Source organism: Trichosurus vulpecula, chromosome 5, assembly GCF_011100635.1.
Source record: "Trichosurus vulpecula isolate mTriVul1 chromosome 5, mTriVul1.pri, whole genome shotgun sequence".
NCBI lineage: Eukaryota > Metazoa > Chordata > Mammalia > Diprotodontia > Phalangeridae > Trichosurus > Trichosurus vulpecula.
This window is the reverse complement of record NC_050577.1, coordinates 5,134,808-5,147,931: the sequence shown is the minus strand read 5'-3', so window position 1 is coordinate 5,147,931 and position 13,124 is coordinate 5,134,808. Positions and strand designations below refer to the sequence as shown.

The 13,124-nt window shown below is 47.2% G+C and overlaps 1 protein-coding gene across 4 annotated transcripts in view; it reads right to left on the bottom strand.

Moving 5' to 3' along the window:
• PHF14 (PHD finger protein 14) overlaps nt 1–13,124 on the bottom strand; it is a 174,348-nt gene that overhangs the window by 87,934 nt on the left and 73,290 nt on the right. For all 4 annotated transcript variants that reach the window (XM_036759514.1, XM_036759516.1, XM_036759515.1 and 1 more), the window contains exons 14-16: nt 12,280–12,448; nt 4,955–5,005; nt 4,720–4,841 (exon numbers count right to left, since the gene is read on the bottom strand). In XM_036759514.1, coding sequence (XP_036615409.1) covers nt 4,720–4,841; nt 4,955–5,005; nt 12,280–12,448 — 342 coding nt within the window. The remainder of the gene's footprint in view (nt 1–4,719; nt 4,842–4,954; nt 5,006–12,279; nt 12,449–13,124) is intronic.

Genomic DNA, 13,124 nt, shown 5'->3' with positions numbered 1-13,124 from the left:
TCTATGACACTATTTTAATACCTGACCAAAAACACTCAGAGATTCTGTAATTGGGAGGTTATATGTTTCTGGGACATAGCTCTCATTTTCACGGACACTAAAAAGAGGAGATCAACTTAATGGTGCAAAACTTTGGAATTGATGAAGAAATTGACATTTGTTTTATGAAGAGACTGTAGTACAAAAGGGCCTTATTTGCAAAGCTCACTGAATTTCCAATGATTGAAACCATTTGCCTTGACTCGTGCATTGCTCTTTCATTTAAATGCCAGAGAAATTGGGTTCACTGATTACCGACAGGCTAGTCGTCAAGGAGGTTTTCTCTTGGAAAAGCCACTGTTGGTCAATTCAAAATACTAAGCTAGAAAACTAGGACACTCTCCTACCATTGGCTCTCGGAAATGACCATCAGGACAGAGGTCACTTAGGGCAAGAAGAGGAAAAAAGCACACAAATATGGGCGAGTAACAGCTGGTGCTCAAGGAATGGACTGAGAGTTACCGTTAAAATTACTGACAAATGTGTGGATTGTGGCACAGATCTGGGCGAACAACTAAAAACAATTCTTGAAAAATTATCCCTGCAAAGTGTCGTCTCCCCGTAAGAGGGGCAGGTGACTATTATGATAGTGCCTTAGTATAATTAATGCCTAGATGAATTACAGTTACAAAAGACTTCACCTACAACTACAAAGAAAAGAAACTATTCCAGATTAATTTATTTAAGCAGCTATTTATTTAGTACAGGGAAAATTTCAGACTAGACTAGGGAAATAAAAATTACAATATTAGACTGTCAAGAAAAATATTACATTACTATCATACTATGCAATAAATGATAATATGAGCATTGAGGGTGCATAATATTTTTATTTTGATTATTCTAAATAATTACTTTATTACATTACTAGTTGACTACTTCGAAAATGAAATAATGGGTCTAGACCCTTCAAAAGTCAAAACAAGGATGCATTTTGGAAGGTATGTGTCACTGGAGCATCACCTTACATGTTTGTGCTTCCTGAGCAAAGATGGCACTTTGATGATGGGGCCTACAGACCAGGCTCGGAAGGCCCATTTTACAAAGAAGGAGTCTAAGGCTGCTTTTTCTTTTTTTAATTGAAAGAGGATGTCCACAGACTCTGCAAGGTAGCTTAACTGCTCCTGAAGTTGCTGATGCAAATCTGCATGGCCTTGTTCCCCCAATCCAGACTCTGGGCCCCTTCCCTACCATGCCAGCGGCCAGTCATGGGGGACATTCTGCAGCGCACCACATGGGGCCCACAGGGAGGTAACACAACCTTCAAGGCAGAGATCGAAAATGAGGCCAAGCCACCAAGCAATGAGTCATGAGGAGCAGGGACAGCACTGACCATGGGGCCATTGTCAAAATACATGCATAGCAAGATAAAACAAAAAACCCACAAGAACCTGTGGCCCCAGAGTGCCCAGGACTAGGACTGCACTAGGTAAATGACACAAATAAGAAATTCAGAGGCAAATGGGAAGACTTGTACGGACTGATGAGAGAACACCAGCCTCCATCAGTGATATCGCATCACGCAGCAGCGGGCAGGCATGGGGCAGGCACCAGGGAACGACACGGGGTTGGCCAGTCTGCTTCCAGGTCTGGAAGGGCTTTCAAAGCTAAACAAAGTACTCAGAAGCAACAGGGAGCCACTGGCATTTCTGAGTAGAGGAAAGCTGTGCTGAGCGTCAGCTGGCCTGCACAGAGTTTAGAATGGAGGGAGAGGAAAGCCAGGGGCACTTCCACAGAGGAGGGCCTCAGCCCAGAGGCTGCACCATTACAAATGGGAGAAGGAAGCGTGGCAGTGCCGCAGGGTCACAGAATTCAGCACAAGGTGGCCACTGCAGGCTCTGACCCAGCACTGAAGAGAGGAGGACGTGCCAGAGCCAGGCCCCTTCCACCACACACAACACACAATCCGAGACAAGCAAGAAGCCCATTTCTTCTGCCGACAGACACTCGGGGAAAACGGATGGAGGCCTTGTGGGGAGTTGCCCAGCTCTAGAACCTGACTTGTGATGGAGACATCCCAGACAGGAGGGGAGGGTGGGCAGAAGGAAAGCCCCTTCTAACAGCAAGCTTCTTCACACTTACCTCCCCCGCTGAGGGATCCATCCCTCTGCAAACTATCTGGGACTTCCTTTACTCTGTGGAACACATATCTCAGGGGCACCTGGTGGGGCCCAGACCACAAAGATCTGAGTTCAAATCCAGCCTTAAACATTTCCTAGCTGTGTGACCTCGAGCAAGTCACTAAACCTGTTTCCTCAACTATAAAATGAAGATAATTACAGCACCTGCTTCACAGGGTTACTGTGAGGATCCAATGAGGTCATGCTTGTAAAGTGCTTTGAGAACCTTAAATCATTCTCTCCAGGCTGGCTCGTTATTATTATTAGAGTGCAATTTGATTCATCCAGTCACCACAGAGCAGCACTGCAAGGGGCTTGAACCTGCATTGGATCTCACCTGTATGGGGGTGAGGCCAAAGGTTGAGGCCCTCCAACGTCCCAGCCACAGCGAGGGCCCCATTTCTGGTCCCTGTTACCCCGGGCACAGGCCACCTGTGGGCTGCCCGCCCTGTCCCAGCCTCCTTCAGCTTCAGTATGATACCTTCCCACCCAAATTGGATTTCTGAGCTTAAAAGGGGCTCAGGAACCCTTTAGTTCAACCCAATCATTTCACAGACAGAGAAAGTAAGGCCCAGAGAGGCAAAGTAGCTTGCCCAGAGCCAACTAAGGAGCCAAGTTGCGACTTAAACATCTGCCTTCCTGGACCCAAGGCCACTCCTCTTTCTACCACAACAAGCGATGATGTCTTCCAATCAAAAAAAATGACAATCTGCTTAAAATATCCCAAAAATCCTTAAAATTAACATAGAGGACAAGAACAAGCATTACCGAACCTCAAATTTACATCTGGAAAGTGAAAACTCAAAGCAATAGAATTCAACACTAACTTTGTCAACTGGAAATTACCAAGGGAAACTACATCAGTGACAAGAACCTAAACCCAATTAGCCTTTGGAAACATTAAAAGGATGACATTTATTCCATTATGTTAATGTTCTCATTTTCACACAAGTTAGGACAACCTCACCACTCACCACCCCTGTCCAGTCTCGCTCTTAAACCCAGAGAGGCCCCTAACCCGGTTAGGAGGGAATGCCAAGCCACACCAACTACGTCTGCAGTACCCGGCTATTGCTGCATCCCCACCAGGGACCCCGCTCGAGGGTGACAAGGTTAACCGGGATCAGACAACAAGGACCCTGCCTTAGTTTTCACTTTCTGCATCATCCCAAGACCCGCTAGTCCAAGGAATGTGTAGAGAATGAACTCAGGATAAATACTGACCACAACCACAGTCTGATCGCCTCCTAAGACATGATGCCAGCTGATGCCTCACGGAGCTTCCCCTAGCTGCGGCTTTAGGTGGATGCAGCCATTAAACTCACAATCACTCTATTCTTGTGGTGACTAGAATAACTTACGACATAGAGTCATACTTGGAAATGAGACCGTAAGCTACTTGAGGGCAAAGCCTGGGCTGTTCATCTTGCTAGCTGCTGGAGACAGCGAGCAGAAAGATGTGGATTCTTGTTACGGGCATCAGTACCTGGCCTGACCACAATGCTGTGAGGTGGCTGGGCAGAGGGAGCAAGGACTAATCCCATCTTGGAGAGAAGGCTGAGATTCAGGGAGATTGAGCAAAATTACCCAGACTCACACAGCTTAGGAGGGAGGGGCATAGCTGGGCTTGACACGACTCTGAGCCAATGGGGTGCAGGACAGTCCTGGGCCAGATGGTCTCCAAAATGCCCTCCTGGCCAGAATTTGATGACCCTCTGGCTTTACATGACTTTGGTCAGTTAGGGGCAGGAGGGAGGGTATCTACTTCTTCTTAAAATGACTAAGAGCAAACACTGATTTAGGCTTTAGGATGGGTAAAGCACTTTACATAAACTAGTCCATTTGGGTCTCACAAATACCATTTCGGGTTGTCGCTACCATCATCCCCATTTTATAGCGGAGGAAACTAAGGCTGAATACTTCAGCAACTTTCTCCAGGTCACTCAGACAGTGAGGCTTAAGGATGGCTGAGAACCCCAGGCTTCCTGACCCCAAGTCTGGCCAGTGTCCTCCCCATGATGCCAAACGGCCTCTAGGCTTGGCCAAAGAGGTGAAGGGCAGAAGCGGCACCATGGACTCAACTGACAGATCCCTGACAGAAAGGGGAAGAGGAAAAGGAACTGAGGACAAAAACACAACTCCTCCCAGGCCACCTTTTCAGCTTTCTTTGTTTCAGAAGAAAGAAGCATTAACACATGTCTTGTGATGTGCAGTGAGACAGGGCTGGGCTTGGCCTGCCCCAACACCCCCTCACCGTCTCCTTGGAGACTCAAGTACAAGAGCGCTGGCAGCACACAACCCTGTGGTTCCTCAGCAGCGCAGACCACGCTGCAGAGAGAGAGTGAGCTCTCTGGGGGTCAGCCCATGGACCAGATGGACGTCTCCGCCTGAGGAGAGCAGGCAGCAAGGCCATGCCAAAGCGCCTGGTTTGGGGATGTTCCCTCTTCCTCAGAGGGGCAGTCTCAAGGTCTCCTACCTTTGCTTCCTCATCCCAGACTCCAGGAGACAAAAGCCCGCTGAAGCGCTACCCCTCCCAAGCACCAAAGAAGGCCAGGCCTACCTCACAAGGTTCTCATTGTCTCCAGTCCCCTTGCAGGTCACACACTCAGTCCGCAGGTCCTCAGACTTGGGCTTCTTCTGAAGCACAGACTGTCTCTGTCTCCTTTCCCGAGGAACTCTTTCCTAGCACGAGGGAAGGAGGAGAAAGGGGAGAACGCGTTTAATTGGAGGCCAGGAAGGTGTGTGCCAACAAAGGTTGAATTTTGTTGGAAAAAGGAGTATTTTTTTTGCCCAACCTCAGGTTTTTCTTCTTCAGGAACAAAGCTTCTTTTGCGGCCTCTGGTTCTCTAAAAGTAAATCAATAAATAAACACATCAGTATTTTGTAACCGTCTCCTAAGTACCATGGATGCATCACTTCCATGGGACCGGGGAAAAGGAAAGAACAGAGGCCATGCACCGCCCTTCCCACCATGCACTTCAATCCCTAACCCTCCAAAACTTTCCATCTGCAAAGGTCACCTTGAAAACAGAAAAAGTACAGGACACACAAGTGAGGCCTCCCAGAGCCACCAGGGACGCACTAACCGTGATTTCAGAGAGACCCTCTCAGCCCAGCAGCCTCGTGTGTGCCAGGCACTGTGAGCACTGATGGGCCAGCTGCAGCCTGCACCCCTTAGCAGCTGTGACTCTGGGCAAGAAGCATCCCCTCTCTGGGTCTCAGGTCTCTTTTTGTAAAATGACGTAACTGGGAGGGGATCTGAGGAGCGATCTTCCAGGTCTGGATTTCTATTCTGTTGGTGAAATGTGGTGGATTATGGGGCAGCTAGGATACAGAGTCAGGGGGCCTGAGTTCAAATGCTGCCTCAGACCCTTACTAGCTATGTGACCCTGGGCAAATCACTTAACACCGACTGCCTCCAAAAAACCCAAAGAAACAAGCAGAAACCAAAAATAACAACTAGCACGCAGAGTCACTGTGAAGGTTAAATGAGGTAACATCCATAAGCAGCCCTGAGCACAGTGCTGGGCACGTAACAGGTACTTTGCACATTACATCCCCCCATACACTCTGTGATGCGGCGATGCTGGCATCCTCGGCCTTCCTCCTACAACACGTTCCCTCTCCTGACTCTGGGCACCCTCTGCAGGTGTTCTGCTGCCCCATCTCTGCCTCTTGGCTTCCTTGGATTGGAACAGGGCCACATTCCGCCCAACGGAGCTCCAAGGAAGGCACTAGATGCTGCCTCTTCCAGTGATATCATGGCTCCAATAACCTGCCAATTCATTGACTAGCAAGGCCTTCCCTATGCTGACCTAGTATCTGATCTCCATGTCACGCCCTAGAATGCCAAATCCATCAAACATGTTAACATCTGTGGACTCTTTTGGTCCCCAGCCCAGCCAACACTTTCCAGGTTGCCGTGGTTACTGTTTCCAAGCATCTACATTTGGACCTGTTAGATAGTTTCTGTACTTGCTCTCCCAGAAGGCAAAGAGCTAAGGATGATTAAGGGAGTGGTCTAGTGATATACACAGGAAGAAAGGAAAACACAGCTTCCTTATAGTCTCCGAATGTCAAGTATCAGAGAGCTGTTCTCCACAGAACAAGTGGAACGGGCAGCCAGGTGGTGCAATGGATACAGCACCCAGACTCATCTCCGTGAGATTAAACCTGGCCCCAGACACTTACTAGCTGTGTGACCCTGGGCAAGTCACCTAACCCTGCTTATCTTACCTTGGCTTCCTCATCTATAAAGTGAGCCAGATAAGGAAATGGCAAACTACTCCAGCATCTCTGCTGAGAAAATCCCAGATGGGGTCGTGAAGAGTCAGACAACAACAAATTCTCCACAGACAAATGTGAAGATCCTCCAGGAATGGCCAGAGAAAAGGGGTCTTCAGTGACCCTCACGTTTACTGAAGAGGAAGCTGAGGCCCACAGGGATGAAGCTACCTGCCACGGGCAGTCACTCCTCTCTGGGCCATGCACTAGATTTCCTCTAACCAGCATCTCATCCTTCACCTTTCTCCTCCCTGGACAGCTTCCTCTTAGGAAATGTCTTCCTCCATTAGAATGTAAGTTTCTTGAGAGCAAGGACTGTCTTTCTACTTGTATCAGGATTCCCAGAGCTGAGCACATATGAGCACACAGTGAGTACTGACTGACTCTCAGACACCAGCATAAACCCAGAGCTTCAGACTCCAAAACCCAGGCGCTTTCCAAGCGTCCACTCCTCAGACAGGAAAATGTCACCTGCAATTCTAGGACAAAAACATTCCTACATCAAAGTTCTGTACCAGACTGAAGGGCTCCTCTCTGAGCTGAATGCCAGTTTAAGGCCAACCCATCGGGTGGATGATTCCAAGGGCTCTTATCTCTGCATTCCTGAACCTCAGAGCTGGCACTGCAGGTCCAGAAGGCAGGCACCAGAAAATACAGACTATGGATTTATGAAATTTCTTTTTCATATGCACTGAAGACAGTCAATCACAGGAGGCAAGAGAGACATTATTTTACTACATACTTAAGAGTAACAACTTGATTTACCCAAGGCTAGAGAAAAACTACTCACAGGAGCAAAAATGAGTATTCAAGGGGTTAGTGACCAAGCATTCTTCTCATGCTCCCAAAAGCCACGAAGGTCCAGCTGACTACACTGTCCACTGGGCACTGGTTTTTTCCTGGCCAATCGTGTATAAACAAATGAAAACCATTCAAGTGCTAGCTCTAACATCAGGAATGCCTTCTCTATCAAGCTGACATTTAAGAAAGGGAAATGATTCAGCATAGAGAAGCTTCTCCCTCAATGTTCATGATGAGAATTAAGGCAGACCCTACAGACCAGAGGCGAGCTCGTTTCATGTGGGTAGAAAAAGACACTGGGTCCAGAGACAGGCCAGATGCTCTTTGGCAGAGCTACCCAGCACTTCTGTCCCCATGGACTGGCTTTCACAGAAAATGCCACCGGTATTTGTTTGTTAATTATGGAAGTACTGAAGGCAAAGCACAAAATGAGGCTCTCCAAACATTTAAGAAAAATGGAACACATTTAAATAGAGTGTGAATAAAATACCATCTGTTTCTTTCTGGTGGCTACTCAAAGCCAGCAGATGGGATGGTTAGCACCCAAAGTAAAGCCATTCCAGGCCTGCCAACTGCTATAGGGTTTATGTCAACTAATTTCATTTATGCTAACAATGTCAAGAAAAATACTAAAAGAGAAAGAAACAAGAGCTACCTGGTAAGGATTCAAAGTGGAGAAGAGAGCCAAACATCTGCACAAGTCCACTCGCCACGCGCCCTGCACCAAGTGGTAATGCAGTCTGAGACATTCAGGTGTGAAGGCTAACTTTGGGAGTTGACACAGGTATTCCCAATCCCCTGTGACAGAGAAGCTCTGGAGGGAGTATGAGAGGATGGGGAGGTGTGGAGGTGTGCATTCAGGGTTAGGTATGTCAACATTTAAGAGGCACTTGATTTTTTCAAAACAGAGACTGCTCACAAAAGGGGCTTTGAGATCGACTTTTTATGTCCCAAAAGAACAGTGAAAGTTTGAAAAGGCCAACAAACCCAGCAAGGCCGAGCTGTTCCAACCCCACTGAGCCCCTGAATGAGGCAGGTGGAACAGCAGAAAAGAAGCCAGCCTGTCAGCCAAATCCTTGCAGCATTAGTCCACAAAAATCACACATCAAATTACTACCATTGTGCCTAATAAAAATGTTTTTTTTCCAAAGCGTGCCTCCTTAGGAAAATGGATACCTTCCACTTGAAAGAAAAAAGAAAAATAAAAACAAACCAGGGTTACATTGAGACAAATATCTTGTTCTTGTTTTTGTCACGTGCTTCCAGTGTGCCAGGCACAGTGCCCAGCCCTGGGGATACAAAGGAAGTCCTCCCTCCAGGAACTCACATCCCAAGAAAGGAGACAACATGCCATCAGCTAGGTCCAAACAAGCCACAGAAACCAAAACCAATGAAGAGAGGGGAGGGCCCAGGACTAAGAGAAATAGGAAAGACGACCAAGAGAAGCCTGGGAAGGCAAGAGGGGGACACGAGGAGGAGGAGGGAGAGCGCTTAGAAAAAACCCCCATTTGTGAACCACTCCAGAGCCCCTGGGACAGACAAGGGCAGGGAGTGAATACATTTGCAGGCCAAGATTATTTTTTTAAAAATTGCATCATTTTATTAATTAAGCAAAAAGTAAATGCATTTTGGGGAGCTGACAGCTGGTCAAATCCTGCCCCCGAGAATCCCCCAAAGCCAGAGTCAGCTTTCCCTTTGACGAGCTGTGCTGTGGAGTCAGATCGAATATCATCACTGTGTTCATTCGGCAGATGGTCACAAGTAATTGTCATTAATACTAATCTGTAATACTAACAAACCAGGACTGGTGAATTCAGCACACAAACTACTTTCTGACAAACGAAGAAGGCGAATGGGACCAACCCTACAGCCCTCTGAATACCACACGTCTGAAGTGGTAGACGTTGTGCACGATGATGACGGTCACAGCAGCGAGGGGCCTGCAGGAATAACTGATTATACCTGGTTGGGAGGCCTCTAAGTCTGCAGACAATGGAGGGATGGAGGAGCAGATGAGAGCAAACATCTGGGACAGATGCCCCACTGGACAGGCTCAGTGGGGTTGGGGAGTCTGCATGCCCTCACAATGAAACAGGAACCCATTGTGATGCAGCCGCATCCCAGGACCGCGCAGCTCCTTGAAGCAATCAGGACAAGAACACTTCCAAACAAGAGCCTGCAGGAGGATGCCCTGGGCTGCCATCCCCAACGGGGACCACACTGAGAAAAAAGATCTCCAACACAGGGACACTTCCACAGCGAGGGGACCCTCCCCTTCCCTGAGCCCCACGCATCCATCCTTCCAATCTGCTGCACCCTTTATCACAGGATCTCCCAGACTTAGGAAAATACCAAGGCACCACGTGGCAGCTTGAGTCTCTTTACCAAGGGGTCCCTCTTTTTTGATCACGCCCTTCTGTTCCCTCTTCTCACTTTCAGGAAAGAAGTCTATAAATGTTCCTCTGTGTCACTACCTGCAGAGCCAGCAGAAGCAGCAAGGGTTGCTGCGGCTTCATGCCGAGCCCCAGAGGAGGCAGAACATAAAAAGGGGCTCCACCAAGTCCTACGGGGCCCAAAGAGGGCTGTGCTGGCAAACGTTTAACGATCAGCTTTCTGGGAGTGGGGGTGGAATGTACCTAGGACACATTGGTAAGTGGAATCTGCAACATTCACACGTTCTCCATCAATCTCTTAAGACTAGACAATTAACAGAACAGTCAATCAGCCCTGGCTGGTGATGCTCCAAGCTGACTCCAAAGAAAGAACGTGCGCTCCCTAGTTCACAGAAACAACAAGAATGCTTGTCCCCACGATCGCAGAAGACGACGGGATGCTTCAGCGCGCTCCCTCGCGAGAGGACGGAAGTACACACCGAGAGCCAAACCGCCTCTTCCTTCACGGTGTTCGCACTCTACTACAATGGAAGCGAATCATCCCAAGACAAGCGCGCGCACTGAGGTGGACGAGGCCACGCGGAGAAGCGGCGCACAGCCCCAGACTTGCCCCGTTTACTGGGGTCAGTTCCCTTTATAAAAATAAAATCACCCAATAACATAAAGCCTCCCGATACAGTAAGCATGCTCCCCGAGTCGGACAGTGTCCAGGTACCAAACTCCTAGACGTCTACTGCGAATGCACGCTGCACCACAGGATGGGAGGTCAGACGTCTGAAAAGAATCTCCTAGTGACAAGCCGGTGTTTGTCAACCGTAGACCCAATGAAAGCCTTCATGCTGAAAACTAAAACATGTTTCCCCACCTCATGCAATGAACTAATCACAGCATCCCCAAGGCAAAGGGAACCTTGCTGGCCACTGAGGTTGACTCTCCACCTCCTAAGGCCCCCCATCCGAGCTTTCACTCACTTTTAGGCCATTGCCAAATCTTCTCTCCACTCACCCAGACACTGCTAAGGATGTCTGAACCCTGACCCTCTTCCTTCGATGATGACTGCAGCCTCCCCATGAGCTTCTGTGTCCACTGCTGACGTCTGCCCTCCATCCACCACTGTCAGGCAAAGAAGACCCTGATTCTCCCCAAACCTCCCTATCCAGTCTCCAGGATGCATTGCCTCCTGGAGCCTGGACCCTAGGCCTAAGCCCAGGAAGGACACAGGTATTGCCACCACAGTTTAAAGAGAGGGAAACTGAATTATAGGCATCAAGATAAAACATGTGAAGCTAGATCCACTACACATCAAAAGAAGAAAGGAATGGGTACAAAGCATTTAAAAGGATGTGCGAGGCCTGGCTGGGGGAACACTGGGGATATGAGACCAAGGAAGCAGTGGTGACAGCCAGCCAGATGGGAAGAGTGAAGGCCAGACAGCCAGCATCCAACAGCTCTGCCACTGGGGAGAGCATGAGAAGAAGACGACTGATGTGAAAGGGCCATCTTCTTTCATTACGGGGTGGAAAATGGGAGCTAGTCAAAAAGGCTGTAAAAGTATGAGTTGTTTCTTCAAAAAAGAAATCAATGATGCAATAGGCAGAATATTTGAAAGAGACTAGAAGCAAAAAATCAGAAAAGAGGAAAGAAAAACTGCTGTACGTGTAGCCCAAGCCTCACCCTCAATAGGATTTTTACCCTGTTATGCCCGTATCTGGAAACATTAACCAAAGCCATTTTTGTTACAGCAAAAAAATCAGAAACAAAGAGAATGTCTATCCATTGGTGGAATGGTGGGACACATTGTGACACGGATATATAGGGACACGACTGCCACAGATTTCTGGACACAGCCACTGAGGGATCAATGTGACAAGGACCCCTCTCCCTTCTTTCTCTCAGTTTTTAATTGGGGGAAGCTGGGTTACACAGGCAGAAGAAAAAAATCAAGGTACTGAAATGTTTTTAAAATATACAGAAGAAAGCACCAGAGTATATTTTTGAAAGTAATGTGGAAATTATTATCTCTTTAACAAGGTAAGTACCATGAAGTGGAGGTTCACAATTTCCTATGACACTCTCTTTGTGTGTTCAGTTGGGTACATGGAAATGCTCTTTTTTGTATTTAAATTAAGTATAAAAAAGAAACATACTCAGAAACAGCAAAACACAGCCTTTGGACTTTGCCTGCCGGGTTGTCACTTTCTTTAGGGATCAGGGTAACATCAAGGTCTCTCTTCTCCACTGTCTAAAGGTGTCCATGTTAAGGCTATCTATAGACCTAAGTGTGCCAGCTGATAGACATTTACTTTACCTGTCTAAAACGTAGTGGGCAAGGATGAGGATGAGCAAGATTCACAATTGCTATTCTGAGAGGAGAATGAAGTCATAAGGAAGGAGAAAGTTATGCATCCAAGTTGTTTCAAGAAATACAAGCAGGAAGTCAGCTTGCATCTTTCACCCCTGACCCTCACAAGGCCCCCTGACCTACACCAACTTAGCACAGACAGATGAAGCCAATCCTAGAGTGAGAAACTCCTAGAAGTGGGGCATAGACCAACCGTCAGCGGAGACCGAGGCTAATTTGTTTCTTACATATCATCCAAGTTTATGTAATGATAATTTAAAAAAAAAACCACAATAGTTACCGTGTTTCTGATTGGCATCTTCTTAGGTTCTGGTGGTACATCTTGTGGAACAAATTTTACTGGTTCTTTAATCTGCCTCCGTGATCGCTTGGTCCCATCTGGCAAGGTTTCCATGGCAATGTCAGCTTCCATGTCACTGCTCCCTGCCTGGTCACATTCTGAGCACTGCCTGTGGGGGAAACAAAACCAAACAATGTGTTTAAGTACTCACTTTCACCTCTGAACCTTCAACCTCTATGTGGATATGGTTCCATTTTTATAACTTCAAATCCCAGGGTGGAAAATGTCTAGCTCTATAGATAAATGGGCCTCTATGCGTACAATATGCAGCAACTGATACATCTGAACCACTGGGAAACCCTTTCATTAACATAAAAAGCAATTAAATCTATATGTACAGAAACAATAAGAACTCAATTAAAGAAAACTTCCCTGATTAAGTAATGTAACAAGAGGAGATAAGGATGGCCTCTTTTTGGAAAGTCTTTACTGACTTATAGACTGTGGTGTCTTCATTCTGAAAGGCATTATTCACCACTGTAGCCACCAATGACAAACTGGACAGAATTTGTCCTCCAAAGGAAGTACTGTTCAAAAAGTGCCCAAGACAGCTCACTTCGGCTGGGGGGGTGGGGGGAGAAATCAATGGCTCATTTTCTAACATGGCGGACATTCCTACTAGACCACGAAAATATCAATGCTCCAAGACCAAAAGAACTCATTAAAGCAGTAGTCATTAAAAGAAATTTAATCTAGCTGACATTAAAATATAACTGAAAGAGTAGCTGATATAGCTATTAGTAATCTTCATATTTTCTGCCGTTAAAAAAATCAACCACAGAGAT